The 25,495-nt window shown below is 43.2% G+C and overlaps 1 protein-coding gene across 5 annotated transcripts in view; it reads right to left on the bottom strand.

Annotated features, from left to right (window-relative positions):
- The window catches only part of psd3l (pleckstrin and Sec7 domain containing 3, like), a 114,993-nt gene extending 89,777 nt beyond the window's left edge, over nucleotides 1-25,216 (bottom strand). Inside the window, exons 1-5 of one of the 5 annotated variants that reach the window (XM_023795566.2) lie at nucleotides 24,881-25,216; nucleotides 20,772-21,766; nucleotides 7,265-7,376; nucleotides 2,390-3,362; nucleotides 72-494 (exon numbers count right to left, since the gene is read on the bottom strand). In XM_023795566.2, the coding sequence (XP_023651334.2) occupies nucleotides 72-494; nucleotides 2,390-3,362; nucleotides 7,265-7,376; nucleotides 20,772-21,659 (2,396 nt within the window). In that variant the 5' untranslated portion in view covers nucleotides 21,660-21,766; nucleotides 24,881-25,216. Of the gene's footprint in view, nucleotides 1-71; nucleotides 495-2,389; nucleotides 3,366-7,264; nucleotides 7,377-17,131; nucleotides 17,225-17,388; nucleotides 17,705-20,771; nucleotides 21,767-24,880 lie in introns of those variants that run through there. The other 4 variants (XM_023795557.2, XM_023795574.2, XM_023795585.2 and 1 more) reach the window with 4 other exon arrangements.
- Between the last annotated feature and the right edge of the window lie 279 nt (nucleotides 25,217-25,495).

Genomic DNA, 25,495 nt, shown 5'->3' with positions numbered 1-25,495 from the left:
TTTGTGTTAGAAAAGACAGCTGATAAAAATCATAACAACACAGCAGCTGAAAGAGGAAGTCGCACGCTTACCTCAAGCAGCCCTGCAGCCAGTCCTTCGGATGGCGCTCTGCATTCTCCACCACGCCGTTTGCCAGAGACTGTTTGTCCGGGCCCTGGTCCAGTCGGTGGGCGCTAACGGCGCCCCCACTGGTCACGTCCAGATAGGACGTGGTGAGCTCGAGTGCGGCCTTGCCGCTCCTGCTGGTCGTCGTCACGCTCAGCACCTCCTGCTGGCCGGTGTCGGTATCGCCCTCCAGGAAGCGCCCACCCTCCTTCAGCCGCTGTTGGATCATGGGCGTGAGTGGCATGTCCGTGTTGGGGCAGGCGTCCGACTCGTCGGTGGATGACAGGGCATCCAGGGAGTCCAGGCTGCTGTAGAGTGTCCCCTGGAGGCGCTCCGACTCCAGGATGCTCTCAAACTGGGAGCTGAAGACGTCTGTCGCTTCCTCGCCTCTGTGGGGAAACGTGAAGTTAGCATTTATGTCAGAATGGCTGGAGATGGATGGCTTTGCGAGAAGAGAGTAACGACGAGAAGAGAGTATCGCGATCAGCACAGCCCGGTCCATTTGGCTCCCCTTGTGGCATGGTGCTGTTAACCAGTATAAACCGAAAAACACTAAGCGAATTTTCCACATACTTACATGGAAAGTCTCAAGATAGTCACAAAAGTCAGACAATGTTTCATAACTAAAAGTATCAAAGGACTAATAATTTTATATTTAAATAGAGGCAGTTCTCGAGTAAATCCGGACTTACACAAAAAAAATATCCGAGATACTTAGAGTTTATAGAATGCACTAATGCAAAGACGGCACGCTGAAAATAAACTTTTACACTTTACCTTTCCAATTATTTACTATGAGCACTTTCGTACATAATACAGTGGTACCTCGGTTCTCGAACTCACTAGAACTTGAATTTCTTGAAAGTCAAACAAACCAGTTTGACCTAGAACTCGATCTGAATATCAGAAGTCGAACCGTGAACGCTGACCTAATATAAATTGTACGCGCCAGGAAATGAGTCTTACTACAATGCAATTCTTACTTGAATGCCTTCTTCACAGACTGGATGATTAACCAAATAAAGCAGTGCAGCATTACAGTAACTAACAATAAATAAACCACTAACTTACGTGTACTATTAGAGCATTTATGTCATTTATTTAAACTTTATTTTACCAGGTAAATTAACTGAAAACCAGTTCTCACTGCTTTACGTGATATTCGGGAGAAATAGCAGATTACGCATCAGAAACTCCCTGGGATACAAACGTCATGCGTGTAACTAAACTCTTCAGCCAATAAGGGCAAAGGTGTGTCGTCACATCGGCGGTTCCAGTTAGTGCAGCCGGGTGAGAGGTCGCAATGCATCTAACCATAATGCATTGCGTCAGGATCAGAATGCGTTGCTTTAAGCCAGCGCTGTAAGCAAGTCGAACGCACCCAATGACCGGACTGGGGAAACAAACTGAAACGTGGACTAAATACAGAAGACTAATGACAACAACCAGAAACAGCTGATCACATGGGGATCCCACACGAGGTTAACGAGGGGGCGTGGCACACAGAAGGAGCGGATGATCGGGGCAGGACAGGGGAAATGTTGGGATAAGATCTTTATGGTTTTGGAAGCTATTAAGAAAAAAATGCTCTTCTTGTTTTATCCTGTTCATTTTCTGTTTAAATCGTAAGAAAAAAAAAAAACATATTTAGGTGTAATTTTGGGGGGCTGGGAACCAATTAATTGGTTTTCCATTATTTCTTATGGGAAAAATTTGATCAGAACTCGAACTTTTTAGGATTCGATCCGGAGTCCGGAACGGATTAAGTTCGAGAACCGAGGTACCACTGTACTAGTATATTTTTGGCTTATGTGTTTTTTGCTATGAGGTGGCCTGAATTGGATGGGGGGGGGGGTAAAACTGACTATAAAATTTGACTTGCGTCAAGGTTTGTAGAATGGATCACTAATGGCATTCGAGAGCTGCTTCTATATAGAATCCTCAGGTCAAGTCTGCAGCAGAAATGTACTGTTTAAAAACCGAAAGTATGAAGCTGTGTACTGACTGGAAAAAATTATTGGAGAAAAAGAGAAAAATAAATAAATGAAAAGGAAAGAGCAGCTAACGATTCTGGCGTATTCTGTGGGGTGGGGCCTGGCCATGCAGCGCCGTGGCAATGTGTACGGGCCTGTTGTGAGTTTGCCTCTGAGGGGATCTATGTGGGGCAGCCAAGTTTAAAATTCACAGAGTGCACCTACCCACCCCCACCCAGCCTCTGGGTTGTTCTCATAATTAGATATACAATTAAGTGCACATGAGGGGGGGCATGCGGGGGCGGGGTTACCTGGAGCTCACGTCTGGCGGCTCGCCATTTTCCGGGCTCTCTATGCACACCTCCGGGATGGTCCTGAACACCTCGTCCTCCATGGCTCCCACCAAGGGCAGAGGAGACGGCTCGGAGGTGCTGCTCCTCAGGCTCCTCTCTAGGGCCTCCAGAGTCTCCAGGGCTTTGCTCATCCTGGGGCCCGGGTTCTCCCCCACAGCCAGCTCAGCACCGGGGGCAAGTGGGCCATCCTTATGGAGCTCGGGAAGCCCAGAGTCCTGCGGCCCGTCGGTCCTGTTCTCCATAAATCGCAGCTTCTTGGGGGGCTTCTCCCTGGTCTGACCTCCATCCAGGAAGGCCGTGAGGATGCCGGGGATTTCAGCCAGGATCTTGCTGGACTCCTCCAGGGGCTCATCCAGGAGACCAGGGGAGGGGAGGCAGCAGTCGCTCCCTGGTTCTGCTGCAGCAGGCGGTTCCGTGTCCATCCTGGCTCCAGATGTTAGGGCGGCAGGAGCCGGGCTGTCCGCTGGGTCCTCTTGGCCAGTGTTGCCATTAACCACAGGGCTTGGGAGTGGCAACTCTGCCACTGCTGAACTGAGAGAGAGCGTGTCCTGCCTCAGTGCCTCAGTCCATGACTCAAAGAGGCGGTCGGTCGTCATGGGCGACTCAGGTTTTCCCAATTTGGAAATTTCCGAGCCTTCGCTCCCGGGTGCCGCATCCCCGCCTGGCTCTGCCCCGCTGTGGCTATCGCGGGGGACCGCCCCCGGGTCTCCGTCTGCACACCGGCGCACCGCCGCGTCCCGGCTCCTATTCCCCAGGTCGGTGAGCAGGTCTGCTAGCTCGCGGTCGATCTCTTGGAAGAGTGACGTCTCGTTAAGGTCCTCCTCCTCTTCCACCTCCCCTGCAGTGCTGACAGCCGCCCCATGCTGGACAGATGCTTCCGAATTAGTACCGTTGCCTCCTTCTGGCAGAATGTGGGCGTTTTCAGCAGCTGCTGCTACAAAGCAGGAAAAGGACGGATAATTACCGGCAATGTCAGATGTCAAAAAAACTACTAAAATTATTGAAAAACAATATTTCATGTTTTTTAAATCATCGATGCACCGATGCAATACTAAATGCTATATTTAGTATTACTTAAAAATCGCATATAAAATGTTATTAATATAACCACTCATATATCTTCTCACCACATTAGTACAGGGTCACAGCTAATGCTATTAAATGGTGTTAAAGTGTTCTTAAAAAACTATCCAGAGTCAACTGGCCGCAGTTCACCAATGCAAACTTGATAAATCCAGGCTATAAGTTCCCAATTACATCCACACTTCAGTGATGTAAACACATTGGCGTGTAGTTCATCTGTCTCTCAATGGTAGGGAATCACATTTCAGACGTTAAAAGCGCTTAGTGGGGGAGACAACAGCCCTCGGTCTGATCTCATTCAAATGAGGGCTCCCCCTCCGTCATGATTACACTAGACAGAAGGACTGCAAAGCCCTCACTGAGATTATAGGAGTATTACTCGCATGGAATATTGATCACCACAAAAACATTTCAGTTTGCAGGACCTTTCCTCATTGCTCTAACAGACCTACTGAAAGGCAGAGAAAAATGCCTTGAAATTCTGAGAAGGATTACTTTATTATCATCATTATTAATTTTTATTTTAGAGCACTATGTATCGTGATGTATGGACCAAACGGCTAAATGAGCTGCTGTACATCTTTCTCTGAAATCCCTGGGATATTAAAACCTGGCCCTGTGTGTTTATGCAGGGGCCGACTACAGGAAAATAGCTCTCTTGTGGCTCAGCTCCTTGTGAATAGCCCTTATGTGGACTGCAAACACTGAATCACTGTGCAAAAGCAAGGGCTTGTGCTTTTGGGAAGGTGCCATTGCCCGCTCGGTGCTGTAGGGGGCAGCATTTCACCCATGCGCACAGGCAGATGTCCCTTTCAGATGCTGTGAAAAGGCTTATGTGGAATAAAGTGTGTAAAGCGACCATGTGGCTACTGGGTCAACACAAATCAAGGGGTAAAAAGATCATTCAAATGACTCTTCCTGGTACATGACATATAAATGGATTCCTCCCGTCTGCCAACCGTTTATCCAGTACAAGGTCGCAGGGAGCTTGCAGCCCGACCCAGAGAGCAGAGGACACAAGGCTGGGGACACCCTGGATGAGATGCCAGCCAATCACCAGGTGCACACATACGAGTGATATAGGGATGCCCATTCACCTATACATAACACGATAACATCAGGATCAGGATCCTTAGCCCAAAGAGGACATCACTGACTAGCTCCTGTTCCTGCTGAGCTGTTACTTAGTTGCAGGTCACGGGTGTTAGTAATAACCCTTTACATTTGCATTTACATATTTGAATATCGCAGACATTCAATATTGAGGATATCTGATCCCCCAGCTCCTCCCAACAATTAGCAATTGGAATTCCACTTCCCTCTGTGTAAACAGAGCCCTTGAGGGTAAATCTGCCTTCACTCACACTTTGGCCACAGTCCTCAATGCTGGAACTGAAGGAAAATACCAGATATTTCGGGAAGCCTGCCCAATACAAACACAGATGGGGAAGAAGCCTGTAACCGCTTTGGACTAACTGGCCCGGTAGGCGCTAGACGTAAACCCTGTATAGTTAGTAGCTTGAACTGATCTGAGATCATCCAAAGGCTTTTACTGATGCCTCACACACTCTTAGGGTTAAAGAGGCATAACGAAAGTGAAAGCTGGGCTGCCCTTGCACACTGTGCATGTCCAGACAAGGTGGAGGTGGATTCCACAGTCTAACATAACCACAGTCTAACATAACTTAGGTGAAATCTGGAACTTCACCTTTCCCAGCCTACGGACAATGATATAGGCACTGGTGCATATCATATACACGCACCTACTTGCAATGAGCCGATTGTACCACTATCAGAGCTCTCTAACTGCAGGGAATTTGATACCAGGTGATATTTCAGCACAGTCATCAGGCCTGTTTCTAGAGGTCGACCTCTTGGCGGGGAAACCACAAGCGAACTAGTTGCTCCTTGTCCCTGCAACAGCCACCAAACGCCACCCGTTAATGCACCATCAAAGTAGCCGAACTTGGCTCGTCTCTTCAAACAACACGTGACGAGGAAGTGCAATCGGTTCCTTTAAAATATTAACAAGTCTCCTCTTCCTTCTTCTGCAGTCCTGCTCCTGTTAGTCCTTATAAACGTTATGAAGTTCCCAAGCTGCATCAGGTTATCAGGTGTGTGGCTCAGTGGGGTAGCCGTCTGTCTGTGATCGGAAGGTCACTGGTTTGAACCCTGTGTTTGACAGAATAGTTGCAACCCCACTAGGCCCTTGTGTAAGACTCCATGGAGTCAGATAGCTGTGCAATAACCCCTCTTATAGTCTATAGCTGAACAATTGAACACGTGGGCAGGCAGATCCTGCAAACGCAGTAGTGGCCAGACACACGGGCCTCTCTGCAAACAGACACACGCCACAGTGAGAAGGGAGCAGCAGCTTTTGGAAGTACATGGCTTCCGCAAGGAGGAAATACAGGGAGCTAGACACTTATCAACACGCTGCTCGAAATTCCCATTCGGACAGAAGCCAGTATGAAATCAACACAGGAAAAAAAACAGACGCTTCAATCGATAGGAGCTCAGCCATTTTCAGAGCATAATGACGTTACTGTGCATTTCGGGTCTCTCAAGATAGTCAAGCAAGTATTCATGAGCTGGGGTAGAGTAGAGGTGCAGAAACATAATGTACAATTATCAAATTACAGATCTTCATCTTCAGTTCTCAAGCTGTCCCGAGATGTAAAGCGCAGTTTACTGTAATTTACAGGAAGCTGTTTTCCGACAGGCCAAGCAAGCCACCCATTACCAGTTTGGTAAGCTGGGAAAGTCCATTCCTTACTACACAAAAGGACCCAGACTGCAGAGCTGACATCAGCCAACAGGTCAATCGCAGAATGATTATTAGCACATGATTTAGATAGATATCTCAAGTCAGATGAGCATCTGCCCCAAAGCTTTTTATGGCAAATACTGCGCACTAAATAAGCATATACAATTAAGGCTCATTTTAATAGATTACTATATAAAAACAAAACATGTATTTTAAAATGTTTAGAAATCCATGTATGTAGTCATGTAGTCAAAAATGTCAGAGAAAAAAAAAAAACATTAAACATTTGAGATTACCAATTAATACGCATTAGGACAAGACAAAGTAGTTCTCACAAACTGGTGAATAATTGGGCAAGCTGGGCAAAGTATATGGATTCTTACCATGCTTTGAAACATAGATACGAAGAGCATGCATTATAGAGGATAGAATTAGCACACTGTGTGGAACCTGAAAACACATCCAAATGAACTGGGTCTAGGCAAAGACACCCATCAGCACAAATACTGGCCACTCTAAAAATACAAGCTATGAAGTAGGAACCAGTACAAGCATTTCCTGCACTCTGAGCCACACAGCGTTTCCAGAGTGCTTTTGTCTGTGTCCACCAGCCACCTAACAGTCTCCCCTCCTGTCATCATCCTTCATTCCTGGAATCCGCCTTCCGTTCCTGTAGCCCCACTGGCAAAACGTTCCTAAAACGTTTCACATGCAATACTACAAAAATACTCTATCTCTTCAATATATGAACCATTGCTTACATTTTATTTCTGATCGTTTGTCTTTATTCTTAACAGTTTTGTTGCCCATTGAGACAACATTCCGAGCAAAACCTGGTCATTGTAATACATGCTTTGGGATACACTAGAATCCTGGAAAGCTTGGCTTCTGCATATTCTGGGAACGTAAACGGTCCTGTCCCTCAAAGTAGCCGGCAGGTAACGCTGCCACATTAAACAGAAAATGACCTGGGACGGCCTTACCGCTTTCGGACGAACTTGGCTCGTCTGCTTTGCCAAAGAGAAAGTCGTACTTGGCCCGTGCAACACTTTGAGCATGCGGGGAAGTGGTGTTCACCCAAACGAACGTTTCCGCCTACAAGGGACAAACAAAACAGGTTAATGTTAGCAGACAACACTTCGTATGAGGATATGCAGCAGACTCACCACTGACAGATTGTTCAATTAACCTCATAGCTCTCCTGCTACTATTCAATATATCAATAAGGCACAGATTGTTTAACATGTTATTTACTGCCGCCTGGCCAATCAATGACTCGCCATAAGCGATGCACCAACCCAAAAATTCAAATTCAACTTTTAACATATCAACCAATTAACTAACTAATCAATTTATTGAGGAAACCGTATGAAAAGCCAAAGTGTCTGGAATCGTTAAAGGATGCCAAGGTCTTGAAACAAACTTAAAAGGATTACAACACATCTAAATTTCACAGAGATAGGGCAGTTGTGAAACTGTTTCTAAAAATATGAAGGCAAAGAAAGCCAGCACCTGTCACACACCAGATAGATACCTTTGCCACAGTGTTTAGTTTCCATACTGCAGATTTGGACATTTTCAATCTGTACCTTGTTAAAAAATCATTACAGCTGTCATTCAAGGTATGAAATGAAGACAGGAATCACTTTTGGTGGCAAGGATGGCATGTGACCAGGCGGTATGATGCTGAACAGGACGAGTCTGCGTTTACCAAGACAGAGAAGCCCAAACCTCCTCCACCAATCATGCCTCAAAGCCCGTCTGTTCACTGGTTTATACAGGACAGAACAGCCCCTCTTGATTTCGGCTAATATCTAGTCAATACGGTATAATCATAACACAATAATACCTCTGATTACTTGCTTTTAAATTCACAATCACACCGAGGCCGAGCAAGTAGTACAGCTCATATAGTGCACTTGTACTAATTTGGGGAGGATTATTAGGAGACCTTTAATCACTTGACATTAAGTTGAGGAAGATGAGGAAATCAGCTGCTTGGTTGAAAGTGTCCGAAAAGCTCACCATGGAAAGATGTAGAAACACTGGACATCGCAATACAGATATTACAAGAAAAAAACATACATCAGATCTTTCTATTTCCTACCAGCATTCTTGGTATAAAGATAAACAGATAAACACTAACTCTACAGCTTTCAGAGTCAAAGGAAACCCTTACGCAGAGACCTAGAGCTATGGATGTGCAGTCTAATACTGGTATCAATGCATGCTTTACCTAAAGTACCTTGATACTTAGGGCTGGAAGCTTCATGGATTAAATGGAATGGCTTCATGGAATCTATGCTATTCATTCATTCATTCATTCAAATTGTGTTGCAGTCACATACCAGTCAGAGTGACACACAGGACACGAGTCACAAACTTGTTACCCTGACATGTCACCAGGCACTGTTACCCACTGTCACTAATGCTGTCAAACTCAGACATCTATTCCTATCATGCTATAGTGTTTTAGTGTGTGTCTTTTTAAACTGGTTCAACATCTGTATTCTAGGTGAACTTGTCTTAACTCAGCAAATACACATACATTTAAAAACTACACATCGAAAGTAATTGCATTTTACTTATGCATCTGTCAAGTTTAGTTGAGTTTTACCATTCAATAAGGAAGCAAGCTGTAAGTCAAGAAAAACATTGTGGTTTTTAATCTGACATTTATCAGTGTCACTGAGTCATTCATGTGTCATTTGTTATCTAAAAGTTCTTTTTATATGTCTAAAAGATGTTTTATAAATATAAAAGGCATCCTTTAGATACCTAAGACATTTGTCTTTCAACCCCAATACAGAAAAAAATGTACTTATAAATTAAATCATTAAGCAGTTATGGGGCAATTCCTGCCTTTTACTTAAAAGGCACCACAGTCAATACAAACGTTGCCCTGCAATTTACGGCAATTTTGTGGAAAACAATCCACAAACGTTAGTTAAAGTGCGGCAAGTTAATTCCAAAGAGGAACCATCAAATACTCTACATAGAGCACAGAATCACAAAATATATCCTGCTAGAGTGATTTATCAATTGAACAGTGTCATCATCAGTGATGCCTTGTAAATCCTAAAAAAGAGGGGGGGTTGAGCTTTAGCGTGGAGTCAGATGTGTGATTTGTTGACCCTAGCGGATCCTCTAAGTTTCCATGGGAAAGTGGTTACCATGGCTGCCTGCAGTAGGCACTGGAATGAAGGCCTCACTCAGACTGTATAGAACTGGAGCCTTTCTCACTGTATGTTTGATGGGAATTATTAGAGTACCACTTTTTGAGCACTTAAACAAAGCAAAAGCCGAAAAAATTTGTAAGCCAGGGTGTTCTGAACAACTTTTATAAAACTTGAGCGATTTCCTCAATTTTCTGTCAATGCAACTGACTTGTCTTCCACGCGTTTACGGAGCAGACCAGGGAAAGAAGCTATATGTTGCTAGGATGCCGGTAAACCCCAACATGACCCCTCCGCAATCATCCACACTGCAAGGAATGGTTTTGCATTCATAGCTCACAAGGGAAGATCGTCCTCACATCCATCACGTGCAGAGGACCAGGAAAACATTTACGCTGCTTAAAGGAAGGAGCATTGCCTGCAGTGACAGTGAAATATGAAGACTAACAAAAGCAAAACATCTGCTAAAAAAGCCAGAATGAAACCAGAATAGAAGCTTATATAATAAAAAAAAAAAATCATGACAGACGAGAACCTTAATTTATTTTACAAATGTATTGTGTCTATACTCTGAAGCACAGAAGCAAGGGAGTGGCTGGTGGTTATTAATTTCAAACACTTAAGTATTTAACAACATTAGTTGGTTGCTGCAGGTGTTTTACCCTTTGACTCACTTTATCCTGCTAATAGGAATCTCTAACCGAGCTCTTTGGGGTTGAACAGTATTGACTAGGGATGCACCAATACCAATACCGGCATCGGGTATCAGGCGATACTACGCTCATACTCGTAAAAATTGTCCGATACCAAGAACCGATACCACTTAAGTGCAACATTACATTAAAACTCAAAGCCGCTGCATTTTTTGTGCTGCTCAATCAGACTTTGGCGACTAGCGGCCGGGAGATTTGTCAACCGGAAACATTCGGGAAGGATAAATTCACAGAACACCGGCACTGGCAAAATTGTTGAGTATACGCCACGGATGTCAGCAGTTTGGACATATTTTCAGATAAGGGACGACGAGAGAAGTAAAGCAGATTGTAAGCTCTGTTCTGCTAAAGTGGAGGAAGGGACAGCATGTCATTTAACACAAGCGATTTGATCAAACATCTAAAGATGCACCACAGTGCAGAGTACATTAGTCTGCTAATGCTAGCAAAGAAATACCGCAGCAACAAATTTTAGCGCAAATTCTGGAGACGCAAGAGAAAACGAAACTGAAGCGTTATTTATATCTAACATTAAACTAAGTAAGTTATTTAATGTTAGATATAACTAAGGCTACAGGTTCCATCACCAGTATAAGTACGCTTTCTTCGCTCCTATAAAAAATAGGAATGCCACCAAGCAGACCAACCACAATCCTTGCGGTCTGCATTGCCGCGACATGTAGTTACATTTTTGGGGAGGTGCACATCAGGCTATGGCGTAGGGTCCACGGCTACGTCATACTTATGTGTCCATTTGACGCAGAAGTATAAATCAACCAGTACAGTCAATGTTTTGTTCTTCTGTACAAAGCTGAGAATTCAGAGTTCTGATATAAATGATTGAGTTTAAAATTCAGACTTGAAGTAAGGTAAATATATATATTTATATATACTTATACACACAAACAACATTACACATTTACTGAATTGTCATTATATGCAATATATGATAAATATATACACACATATACATACACACTCACAGGTGTTACATTTAGTTTTACAAAGTTAGGAAAGCTTTGTTTAAGGTTTAAGTTAAGCCTGATGTTGCCTTACACATAAAAGAATGATCACAGCCTCTTCCACACAGTAAGGCAAAAGCCTATAGCTTATTAAAAACTGGTATCGGATCGGTACTCAGTATTGGCTGATACCCAAAACCCAGGTATCGGTATTGGTATCGGGACAGAAAAAGTTGAATCAGTGCATCCTTAGTATTGACCTATTTAAGGCAGAAATACTGAGCTGACCAAGACACACGTTTATGTTTAGAAACGCAGTGATTTACTATGACAGAGCCACACGTCAAGATAAAGCAGGTCAGCAAGAGCACATCGATCCCAAAAAGGCAACACTTATCTAGGACTGTGTAAATAAGACTGAATAATCAATGAGGCCAATGAACCACTCGTATCACAGTTAATGAGTGGACCCATGTAGGGTGTTTGCATGAAGGTAAGACACTTCCTTGGCTCCAAATGGCAGACTAACCTCAGCTAACTGCCTTAATTCACTCAGTGGCATGTCCAGAGTTCTCCAACCACATGACTGCGACCCCCTTGTGTTCAGCACCGGGAGAGAAAATGCTCCCCGTTGTCCCGTTATTACTTTTTGGGAAAATGCAGCCACAGGCCACAGCATTTACTTCCGGCCTCACCGGAGTTTGACAAATACTTAGTATTCATGCTGACATACAGCTTCTTCAGACCATGCTCATGACTCTAAATGTAAATCAAGTGAAGAACCTTTCCTTAATTTTCCTCCATATCATATCAGAATGTCTTTCCATTGACAGAACAGAAAACAACTAATACATATTTACTGAAATCAGGCATGGGGGGGGACAGGGGGCAGGGTATGCTTAAATCTACACAGAGGTGCACCCCTTATCAAAGTTCTCAGCCTAGAGATATTCAAGAAAACATGCACACACAACCAAAAAGACGTAATCTCTAAGCCAACACTCATCTTCTATCTAACTAACTGCTTATCCAGGTCAGCCTCTCCAGGAGCCTATCCCAGGCAGCACAAAGCGGGAGACTGGGAACACCAAGTCAGGTCAAGTGAGCTTTATTGTCATACCATCCATATATAGGTACAGAGCAGCATGACATAACATTCCCCCAGGACCATTGTGCGACATACAAACAGCGACTTACAATGGGAGGGGTTTTGCAGGGATGAGAGACTGAAAGTGCACAAAACACAGGACAGGGGAAAAAATAGGGGAGCTGGACACAAGGGTTTATATGCCAAGTGCAAGGTATATGTGAACTATAAATATTACAGCAGCAATATAGTGGATTGAATAGACAGAGAAATAATAATGAGTTAAACCATACAACTGAGGTGCACAAAGAAGCACAATTTTGAGACAGCAAGTAGCAGGAGGAAACCCGCATGAGCCAGGGAGAGCGCAAACCCTACACACAAATAACGAAGGTAGGATGCAAACTCCCAATCCTGGAGGTATGAGGCAACAGAAGTACTCGCTGAGCCGCCATTAGCAAACAACATTCTTCAACATTACACGAAAACAATGTCAAAACAATAACAGTAACCATCTGCAACATTACATGTAAATAACGCAATGTCGACAATAATAACAAGCATCTGCAACATTACACATAAACAATGCAATGTCAGAACAACAACAGTAACCATCTCTAATATTTCCCACAGAAACGAAGGCACCAAAAAAATCTCCAGTGCTCTGCTCAATCAGAGAGAATCGACATCACATCCAGATGATCACCTTCATCGCAGAAACATCAGAAATTAACATTGTGGAATATCTTTTTTGTAGGTCCTGCTGATTAGCTCCTGTGCTAATTAATGAAGGGCAAAGCCACACAAGGTGTGGCTAAAACTAAGGTAATAACCCAGAGCTGCGGGATGGGTTCCAGCAGAAAACTTGGGTCACTTTCATCACTGTAAGCTACAATACGTCAAAACAGCAACCACAGTTAAACGTTTCCATTCGAACAGCGATTTCCCATTCTGGGTGAATGAAAGCCATTTGGAGGGAATGTCTGTGGGTCTCAGCGGGCTACAGATGTTGTTGAGTCCATCACGATAGCAGTCGTTCCCTGGCTTAGCTTTCCTGTCTGCCCCCTGGGCCGATATCTCCAATTCCTGACAAAACCACGAACTGTGCTCCATTTACCTAATACCAACTCAACGCCAGCAGCACGACGACTTCCCACGACATGCTGGAGGGAGCTCAAAGACAAAAACGGGTCGAACAAGTCACCAGATTTATGTTCGTTTCATGGAATGTGGGAAATGAACATGTGTGCATTCATGCATGGTTGCAACTGGGGTTTCGAAAGCATTAAGAACTCCCACTTTCAATCAGCATCCCCAGCACCCAGACGGAACGTCCCAGGCGAGCCCCCACACCGCGTCACCTCCCTGCCAGACCAGAACCAGTGTCCTCACTGTGCACATTTAAGTGCTGAAAGTGCCGACAGAGTTTGAAGTCCACGCCACAAGGCATGACTTCCATCAGTATGCGGCTCTACATCACTTCGAAGCGAGAAGCAGTGTAGTAAAAAAAAACTCTGAATTGCAGAACATCTTGTATCGAGTGACCTTTAGTGGTGGAACAATGGTTCTGGTATCAGTAACTTGTTACATCAACGGTCACAACCTCATGCATTGCATCCTCCTTACAGGCCACTGTGATCATGCAATGCTGCCAGCCTCATTGCATTTCGTAACCCCCCCCCCCTCCGCCCCACACACACACACACACACACACACACAAAAACTACAAAGTGCTGTTTTATAAAAACAAATAAACCAGCTGAAAGCCTGGAAATCAAACGAACGATCAGCCCTCAGCCCAGTGATGCTCTCGCCATGCCTGAAGCGATATCAGTGACACCGATATTTAAGTTCGTAAGCAAAGTCACTATGACTGTTTTGATAGAAAAGTCCGGACAGGATTATTGTGTTGTATGTTATGAGATTTAGTTTGATAAAAAACAGATGAATTTGCACTCTTGTTATTCTGATAAATTGGGGGAAACAAAAGTCTTTAAATTAAATAAAACAAAGATTATGCATTTTTGAAGATGACAAGTGACAACAAAATATACGTAAAAGTAATTATTTATATACATAATCCATTATTTTGCTGTTCTATAATGTAAATTAGCTTTTTATAGCCTGTCTGCTTACAGTCCACTATGTCATTTCCTTACATGTAAAAATTAAAAAAATAGAATGAAAGTGACAGAAATGAGATATAATCTTCACTTCCAGTTCATTCCTTTAAAGGAAATAAACTTCAAATACCTTAATTTTAATTGAAAACCAGCATGCCAATACACGTGGGACTTTTCTAGAGGGTGCATTTCCTTGCAGTTCATATTCCTTGCAGTTAAACTCAGACACACAAGAGGCTTCCTTTCTAACTTGCAATAGGATATTAAACCTATATGACTCCTCTCGAGAGGTAATGATTAACAGACAAACATTTCAAGGGTTGCTGCTGCAGCCAGCTGGGAACAGATTACCTCTAAAAGATAACCGACTGAGAAACCCCTAACAATGATAATGAACATCTTCCACAAAATTACACTTCCATATGAGGCCCTCTGCACAGGAAGTGCACATAAAGCAGTACTTCAAAATCATATCGCGTGATCTATTTAGGAGCATCTGTCCGGCAGGAAGGAAGAGCCCTTAATGACGATGGACTTCCTGAAGATGGGCCACATCCATTAGCCCCTAAGCAGTATAGTCCATCCCGTGCAGAATGTCGATATGCTCATGCTGTAGGAGTCATAGTTAACTCAGGGTCAAAGAGTACTATAAAAAAGCATCTGAGAGAGAGCCCAAGACAGACCCTCTGGGATGCTGCGAGACAGCTGGTGCTTGAACCAGTGAAAACATTGGCAAATATTCAATACCTTCAAAAAAAAAACAGGTAACAGCATTCCTTAAGTATATCATAAATGATTAATAACACAATCATCCATCTGAAATGCAGCATAACAGAGGCTTCTGTTAACCTTCCCCAGAACCTAAATAAGTGAGGCATACTGGGGCATAAACGGAGCTCAGTTTAGAGCCACAATGGAAAAATGAGCAATTGCTAAAATAAGCTCCAGGTGTGTGTGTGTGTGTGTGTGTGTGTGTGTGTGTGTGTGTGTGTGTGTGTGTGTGTGTGTGTGTGTTTGTACACACACACACACACACACACATGCATGCATACATACATACTTATATAAAATGTCGCAATAGCAAGAGAGAGAATATGGACATGAACACTGGTTTCAGCTACAGAACCAGAGGAAAATCCAACTACTGACACAGACACTTGTACACCATTTCAGCCACACGAGGAAAATGATTCCTTGTTTACAAGAATGAAAGGGAAGCACATAATGTCTGCTAAGGGAGATGCGGAAACAACGTTAACAGGCCTCTAGCAACGCCGTCAACGGAGAAACACACACTGCGTCTCCGCTCTGGAGGGGGGGGGGAACTTTCCAAGAGCACTGGCTCTAGTGAACCTGTCCAAATGCATTCTCCTTTGTGCTACCAACAGCCCGCACTCACGTGAGCAAACACATTACAGGACACAACCCAGACAGGCAGACAAAACTCAAGGCTGCATAAAGACTTCGATTCGCAATGGCATCCAGCTGGAATGCAATAAAACTCCAATCCGCTCTATCCTGAATTGCCCTCACTCCGCCAGAATGACCCCCTGCCCAAAAAACAGGCCATTTTAAAAAATGCCTTCTGGGGTGATGCCAATACTTACCTGTACGTATGTGTCAAAGGAAAGCAATATGGTATAGGATGTGAAACCCAAAGAGTTCCCATATAACTGTACTCATACTTTTACAAAAAGCAACATAATATGGTCAGAACAATCAAATCTGCTAAGCAGCGAGCTTGCAGCAGGGTTATTAACATCAACCAGTCCAGCCTCAGCCTACCTACCGATAGGTAATACTTGCAAACAAGATTCATACCCACTATTAAAAGGCATACGGAGGTGCTATTTCAACAGGCAGTTGTGTTCCACAGATTTACTGCTCCAGTTTTCATACTGTAGTTGCAACTCAAGTACAGAAAGGTTGCAATTACCCCAGAGTGAAATCAAAACCCACACACTGTGATTTGGGTTTCAGTCAAGCCCTGTTGCAGGGAGTCATTCTGCTTTTGATACACACAGCATTCTTTCAGCAAAACTTGGCATAACCTAAAGAGGAATATAGTCCATACTGCTATTTAAGGGTATAGTTAAAGGGGCAGGGGAAAGGAAACCAAAAAGGTCACTTACTTTTAAATGCTTGTTGTGTGCTAAAACTCCCCCAATCCCCCACACCATGGGGTGCCTTGTAAAATTTAATAATCTACAATTTAACTCTACTACTAATAAACGGCTGAAAATTTAAGATGATGAGCACGTCTCATTATGCACAACAGTATTTTTGCCTAAATGCATCAGTCAGCTACCATGAGAAGGTATTTAGATTTTTTAATTATTGATGCTGGGGGAAGTGAGCCGCTGTGACACCTGGATGCCGCGGGAGGAGCCGCAGCCAGTCACCTGAGAGTCGGGACAGGGGATGGGATCACCTCTGCCAGGTTGGGACACTAAAACGACGGCGAAATGCTACCGTGTAACCCACGTGTATTAATCCCAAACAGCGCGGTTTTGCCCGAGGTGTGCACGGCCGAAAAGCGGTGCATTACAGCCCAACACGCACATAACATCCATATAACCATTGTTCAGGACTGGCAGAAAAAGAGGCAACGCTACTGAGTCCCTGATATACTGCACATATCTAAACAGCTCAGGGAAAAATGTTATCAATTTTATTCCATATACCGCTTTGCATACCATTAAGAAATATTAGTTAGCTTGGCTAACGGACTTTCCGCAGAACAGCCCACACCTTATTCATAGGCAAAATTAGAGAATAAAGTCGTTTACCTCCATGCACGGGCTCACTGTTTCCACCAACCAGCTCCACTGTTCCCTTACTAAGCGATAACAAGTTGATAGGTCGTGCACATGACAAGCGGCCAGCTTAACTAACTGGTCAGCAGCGTGCGTAATCTGGATATGTGTTTGTCTTTGTTCGGAGGCTGGCTCCCAGTTAACAGGACACGCGACGACCCCGCGAGCCCAGGGAACGCGCACGGACACGGCGACAGCCGAAAAAGAGCGGCAAAGTGGCGGCTCCCTACCTCATCGCTCTCTTCCATATCCCTGTGCAAAGCCTTTGTGTTCAGATACTACTAAGTGCGGCACCTTTTTCGCGCAGCCTGCGCTGACAGCTCGATCAGCGATGTCACCTAGTTTCCCTCCCTCATCATCGCCTGGCAGTAGAGGGAACATTTGATGCTGAGCCCCGAACCATCTAAGATGCCTCCTCCAAAGGATCTGGGCTTAAAGGCATTGTAATACTGACGATAAAATAAAACGAAACCGCAGCGCTGACAGTCGCGGCTGCCTCCAAGCACAGTTCGGGAAGCGAAGGCGGCGGACGGAGGCGTGACAGCTCCGATACAGGGGACATCAAAAGTCCGAGCGAAGGGCTGGGGGTAAACCTTCTGCTCCGGCATCGCGTCTGGTGCGACGGATGTCTGAGGGGGTGAATCAGTGAATCCGTGCCTTCCGTTTAGGCAACACGCAACCCCCGAGCATACCTGCGCCCGTCTGCTGGTAATGTCAGTGGCTTCACAAGACCCCCCCCCATCGGCTGCAGTTCCAGCTCGCCGTTTATTCAGGCCTTTTGATCTGTTTTGCTATGGCCCGCCACCCCCAGACGCCGCGACACTTGGTACGCTCCCCTTTAAAGCGTTTCCTCATCCTACCTTTTTCCCGCAAACCTCCACGTAAGGGATTTTCTCGTTAATTCCAGTTCGTTTTTACTTTCTTCCAGGGGAACTCAAAGAGAGAATAACTGAAAGTAATGGGGTTGTCGGTGTTTTGCCTAACACGTTTTTCTGTTTCTGTTATATTGTGTGAAAACGGGGACATAAAGGTGGCAGTAGCAACTCATTACGTTGGTCATGTGGAAAAAAGGCACAGAAGGCGACATGCTGGAGCGTGTCCGTGCAAAGACGATTGAGCGTCTCCATCTGACAGAAAAAACATTCAACGAATTTCTGCTGAAAGACAATGCCACGTTATTATAATAATAATAATAATAATAATTATTATTATTATTATTCGTATAATCAATAAGATTATATTTCTTATTGTTCTTGTTATATTTCCAGCATTACAGTCTAATGCTCTAATGTTCTTTGTGTGTTACTTATGCAATAAGTACAGATAAAATGCGTTTGAAGCTTTCCTTTTTGGTTCATACGGTATGCTGCATGTACTGATTATATGTTATTCTGAAAATAATTAGGCTACTTTAAAATTAGACTGTCTTTGATGACATTACTTTTCAATGAAGCTATCAATATGTCCTATAGTAAAAAGGTTTTCTGAAAAATGGTTTTCCTATATTGCCGCTGGATCTGTAGGTGTACTACATCGAATTTGTACTATGAATAGTTTATGTTTTTAGTTCATGTTAACATAAATTCGATCTAGGTGGAATGAAGCCTTAGGCTATAAATTACAGAAAGCCATTGATAAATGTAAACTATAATGTCAACAAACCGTTGTTGCCAAATTTTGTGAATGTATTTTTTGCCAATGTGGGGAATCAGCATGAATGTGTTTCAAAATGAAGGAAGGCAATTATTGGCAAAATGAAACAAGCCACTTTAGAATTTCCTGAACAAAAGTGTACAGTAACAATGGTGTGTATAAACTACCTGGAGTGCTGAACATTACATTTTATTGAGATTAGAAATACATTTTTCTGCATTATATGTGAACTGTATATTGATTTAATGCAGAATTTCGCTGATTGATTGAAAGAAAAACTCACAGAGGACCAGTGAAGGTGGAGACTCTGGGACGAATCCAGTGTAAACGTAGAGTCTGTAAGTTATGCAGCTGCGTTACTCACAAAGTGCTGAATTAGGACTTTAGTTTTACTTGAGCATATATAAGGTTGGCTTCACATGATAATCTGAGACTCAACTGAATTTTATTTTTCTTTAGAAATAGGACATGCAATCTGGATTTCAACTGTAAAAAATGGGTCTGGATTCATTTTTCTATCCAGTCCTCTAAGCATATACTGACATTATAGAAATATGTGTACAGCTTCATTCTTTACACCTACATGTTGATTATAGCAAATACTCAGCACCAAAAGCTAGATTTATATGATATTCCCCAGTTTACAGAGGTTCATTTCACATTTTATTACTGAGGTATACATGAACAAAAGGTATGTATCACTGTTAGTGCTTACTAATGTGATTGTATTCTTAGACAGTATCTGTCTATGCCTATTATCCATCATTTGAGTACAAGCAGGACATGGATAATTAAAAAATCACGATTAAACACATCAAATTATCCATCAGAAGATGCCATATTTGTTTTCTCTTATGACTATATTTGATAACATTTGGGTTTTTGTGTGTTCAGTTAAATAACCTATGGCTATTGTTAAGTTTTGAACTTTTAATTGAATTGTCCAGGCTGAATATTCAATTGGCTTTTACATTGCAGACAGTAATTTTGAATACCTAACACTAGGGGGTGGTCCAGTTCCAGTCTGGGTGTTCCCACCCTATCTATTAACAGGTAGGCAGGAGAGATGTGACACACACATACACTTATAATATCAGTTAATACTGTTGAATCAAAAGTTCTCATAAAAGGTATATATTTCAATGGCAGACAATGTACTCTGTAAGTAAGGTCTCTCATCATAAAACTTTCCCTGTTCGCATTTGAAAGACCTATTTTAGGTAAAAAAATTATAAGTAAACATTAAATTAAGAATCGGTACAATATTAGCACAATTTCAATATGGATAATTACTGTGTAACATGTAAGACGTTCCTCACAGTTCCTGACAGTGATCTTATGCAGTGATTTTCTGCAGTGACTACTCCAGTTCTAAGTTAAATGTCATTAATTTCTTAAATTTCAAAAAAGCAGAACCTTCCTGGTGGGAAAAGCTGGGGATGGAATTATTTCTAGTCCATTTAGCTAGAGGAATGACACAGACGAGCCCCGGATGCTAATCGGCAATCGTCCCATCTGGGTGGAAGCATTAGTTTACTGTGTGGGCAGTTGTATGTATGACCAAGCTATCAATAACATATTTGTGTATTGCCTAACTACATTGTTTCCATTCTGTATATACTCCAAATAATACAGAATAAATGCATTTTCATGCATCATTGTGTTCCTTTTCATTTAAAATAAGAATACAGTAAATACACCAATACCCAGGCACTGACCAGGATAAGCAATTAAGAGCTGGACGGATGGATGAATGAATGGATGGACAGAAATATATCAGTATTTATTATTGAAATCAGTACTGAAATTTTTGGGAGTAGCGTTAAGTAAAATATTTTCATCCGAAAATGAACTGTCTGTCATGTTTTGAATGCTGTAATGTTACAGTGTCTTGGTGCTTTAAGTTGCACAGATAAGAGGCACGGCTTACTGAGAAATCAAAGGAGTTGCAAAGACTCACCTTCTGAATCACTGTAGGGTTGAACATTGTTGAGGGACCTTTAGACGTAGAGCTCTGAGTAGCTGCTGATATTGTGGTCTGAGTAGGAGGCATCATTATGCCAGGTGGTTGAGGAACGGTCTCTACCATCGATGAGCTTTGATCCCCTGACTTCTTGTAGGCATTTCCAGGAATCTTGGAAGACCTCTCCATGACAGCAGACATGAAGGTCTTACTCTCCCTGTGGAGAGTCTTATTTGTTTTACTCACATCCACCTCGCAAGGTGCATCATCTAAGTTACTGCCAGGGACATCAGTGCACCACGCGTTAGTGGCTTTTTCCACAGGAGGCTGACCATCAGCTGGGTACACAAATTCCAAGAGTTTGACTGGCTCTTCCATATATAATCCATGAGTTGGAACCTTGTTCAAGGCTGATTCTCCTGAAATAGCACTAGAAGAAGATGCTGAAGACACGGTATCCATGGGTGAAGACTGGACTTTTTCTCTTGTTTCAGAAGGTGTATCTTGGCGCAGGATCCAAACGGGAGAACGCGGCGGCGTATTTTTGCCGTCAAATTCTGATCTCACTGTGTTCAAAAGTGAACCGTCTTGGTTGCCGGCGTGTCCCTCTGCTACAGCCGAAACTCCAGCTGGATCCAACGAGCCTGACCTGAAGAACTCAGGGGTTCCATCTTCATAGTCTGATTTCAGGACATCCAAGCAGAAGCCGGTTTCTCGGTCGGCGCAGCTGCTCAGCTCGGCATCTCCAGCAAAAGTGGGGCTGGAGTTTTCCTCTCTGGAGGCAGCGTCGACAGCGTCGGCAGGACACGACGGCCCGATGGCCTTGGAGGGCGACTGCAGTTGGATGAAGAGGAAGGAAGTCTTGACCTGATGATGATCACCCATTTCCTCTATGGGAGGGTAATCTCTGCAAGAACCACAGGGGATGGGGCGTTGTGGGTGTGCGGGGGGACATGGCTCCAGCGGTCATTGCTCTCTTGGTCTCCAGCAAGCTGTGGAGAAATCGAACAGTGTATTGTGGCACAACAGTGAGCACCAGTCATGTTAACATTCATATGCACCTTACATTAGGCAGCACCTAGCCTGGGGTCAGTGTTTTCCAATATGTTCTGTGATGGGGCTGTCAGAGAGGTGCCTTTAATACATGAGAATTTTATAATTGAACCTGAGATTGTGAGTAACCTATCACAAGAGAAGAATGGATCAGATGAAGATGCTAAAATACCACATAATTTACAGTTCTTCAGTATGAATAACAGGTTAATAAAGGTGTATTTTCAATAACGCTTTCATACAAATTACACCAAACAACCCTCTGAAAAAGGGGTGAAAGCAAAAAAACTGGCGACAGTCTCCGCAATCTGAAAGTGCTCTGGTCATGCTTTCTGCCCTCATTTCCTCACTGAATAGAACGTCCAGTATCTTTAATATCAGGCTTTCATTGTCATAAGATCCCGTACACGGTACACAGGGGTCAAATTCTGTTTTTAGCTTTTCTTGGATTCTGTTTTCAGCTTTTTGCACATCCCCCCTTTTGGTATTAGCCCGTAAATCAAACATAAGGGGTGTTAAAACCATTTCGGTCAAAGATAAATAAACCCGACAAATTAGATATCAGACAATCTGATACTGTTTTTGTGTTCCTTACCAGATTTTTCAGTGGTCATTTTAAAACACTGTAACAAGAATTACCAGAAAATATGAATAATACAATACAATTATATTGTCAATCAACATTTAAAAAAAAACAATACAGTACAAAAAAAAAAAAGAAAACAGAAATGAGGAATTGTAATTGTTAAATGTTGTGAAATTATTGCCAAATATGTTTAGTCATCTTCACAAGACAGGCGTGCCATTTCTGGTAAAGAAAAGGAGTGCCCGGGAAGAAGGCTTTATAAGTGAAAACGGACAGGCTGGGCATCCCAAATGACCGCCTTTCAGACACTCTCGCGTAGACCAGGATCACGATAAGCAGAGCAGCGCTTTCTGCGAGCAGCAGCTTGCTTGGCAGCCGGGAGGCAGCGCAGTGGGATGCTCCCCCGTAGGTCCGCAGCTCCGTTTTAAAGCCGCAGAGTGTCTTGCTCAGCAGAACCGACGTGCGTGGACGGCGGCCAGCGCTGGAGACAGCGCTGTTATTACACTGGTGCCAGGGCTCGGGGACTGTAGGCTACTTAATACCAGACTCGAGAGAGATCTGCCTAATGCGCCTGCCGGGCTCGATCGGTGTGAACCACATGCTGCCCTAGACAGACCGTCTGGTCCTCGTGGTTTGATCAGAGTCTTCATTTAATGTATCCCAGTTCACGTTAAAAAATGTGATGACGGAGTACACGGCAATGGGCTGTTTTTAACCATTTCACTGGCCGCAAGCAGTGAAGAGCTACACAGTTACATTTTTGGCGAAACTCTGTCCTTTGAAACACGTCTATCATGGTTTCATGTGATATACAATTATATGGATCGGAAACTAGTCACAAAAACCTAAATGGGAATATAGTGGTCTTGCCACTAGATTACATGATTTCACTAGGATGTCAAATGATTTGTCAGCCTTAGTTTTACATAATATAACTTATAAATACATCGGGGATAAATAAAGTTTTTTTAATCGAATTGAATTGAATTTCAGTAGATCAATGTTTAATACTGTATATCTTTATATTTATTTCGCAATAAGCCATGCCGCCACTCACACAGGACCTCCCCAATCTACGCTACCAACGATTTCCTTTCTAGTAAAACGCAATAACAGTATTTCTCAACATGAGCCAAATGCAAAAAAATATATATATATCGGAGGCAAAAGACGATCTGCTGCGGCGAGTAAAACGGCGCGTAAACATTTCTGATTAGTTAAACGCTTACAGGGCCTGCGCATCGTTTCGAAATGTAAATTACGCCGGGGCTATATTGCGGAAAGCGAGCTCTTGGGCAGTGATGTCATGAGATGTTTACGACGGACATATTTTTGTGGAGAGATCAGTCCCTTTCACGTTAGATTCTCTTGTTTTATGTATAGGACCAGTAAATGTACCCGCAAAATGGTCTCGCAATTTATGCACCGGCTTAACTGTATAAAAGTAACTTCAGCTTCATAGAAAGACGAAAAGTGGGCCGTGATTGCAGGAAAATGGACCTTGCTCTCCTTTTTTATAGGTTAAAATTGCCTTTGAAGCTGTTTCCTGTTGCGTAATACACCCAAACTTTACCTTCTGCATTATATAAACCAAAACGAAGAGGTCACAATCAAGCCAGAAAAAGCTATAAGCACTAAAATGTAATTTTAAAAAATCATAACCGCAAAACCTATTTTGTGTGCATGTATAGCATCATACGAGCGTGCAGGCAAAAAGACCAGCATGTGAAGATCAGCGCTCAGCTACCAGCCACCGCTGAGAATTAAGACACGGCCGTGCCACGTTTAGGCGGCCAACCAAACTTTGCAGGGTAGATGAAGAGAGAGACTGGGGGAGAGTTTTCACAATCAAGCCTACAGCTTGTGGTTTCTCCGCAATTGAGAAAAAAGTTTATTTTTTGTCCAAAACAACACCGTCTTTATTCATGCTTTGTGAGGGAAGCCAGAAATGTCCAGCAGTCAGAAGATGTAGGGTAATTTCTTACCTGCAATGGTCTGGCAGGGTCAGACAGATGTTGCTTATAAACACATTCAGGTTTACTATACAAAAATTTCAGCAACAGAATTAATGATCATCAAAATATATTGTTCATATAGTGTTTTCATTGATGTGCGCCCTAGCCCAGTTTAGAAACAGGCATTCTACTCATTCATGGTTATGTATATCATGTTTATCAGTGTAAACCATTAGAAATTTGTTTCAGAAGCACATGAAGTACGAAAATTAGCGGTTCTTAAAAATCCAGAAGCCAGAGGGTCTTGTAATGAGGTACCCTAGTAATTAATGGTAATACTAAAATAACACACCAGGGCAAATCTGACATAAACTGCTTTATGAAAGCGACTTAAATAGCTTTAAAAGGTGCATGGCATTCGCCTCTGTAAATACTGCTCTACCTTAATGCACGTTTATACGTTATAGTGATGGCTAAATCTGCTCTCAGCACAGTGTAATTGGTATGCTTACCATGTTGCACAAATCCACCGTTCAGTCCGCAAAGTCTATGTTTTTTTTATTATTTAAACGCGTTTCCCCCAAAAAATATAATGCACTTTGAAAAAGCCGTCCGATGCTTGCCGGTGCGCACCAGTCCGCGTGATCAGTCGAGGTTCAGTTGCACTTAATAATGAGAAATGACATGCAGCGCTCCTTGCCGCTGATGCTCGTCCATCTGCTAGCGAGGCAGCACGCGCGCCCAGGGATCTCCCGTTATTCATCCAGGGCTCGGGATCCCTTACCAGTCCCTCACTCGCACGCCTCGCGCTGCACACGGCCATCCCAAGAGCTCTCTGGCTCCCAGTGAACCGGCACTGTCGCACACATCCAAACGGTATAAAGTGCTACTGAATGATCTCAGAGTTCAATTTTGATTTGATGGCACAGATTGCATTTGTCCGAACTACCTCGACGTGACACAACTTATTAAACGTAGCTACAGAAAAACAAAACCGAGTGATTTTTTTCTAAATTATGCATCCTTTGACCCTTTACTGGATAAAAGAGTTTGAAAGATGGACGGAAAAAATATTCGTTTAACTTGCAATGCCAGTATGACAAGATTCCTTTTTTGATTATTTTTTA

Source organism: Paramormyrops kingsleyae, chromosome 7 (genome assembly GCF_048594095.1).
Source record: "Paramormyrops kingsleyae isolate MSU_618 chromosome 7, PKINGS_0.4, whole genome shotgun sequence".
Classification (NCBI taxonomy): domain Eukaryota; kingdom Metazoa; phylum Chordata; class Actinopteri; order Osteoglossiformes; family Mormyridae; genus Paramormyrops; species Paramormyrops kingsleyae.
The sequence above is the reverse complement of the archived record's forward strand: the minus strand, read 5'-3'. Positions and strand labels throughout refer to the sequence as shown.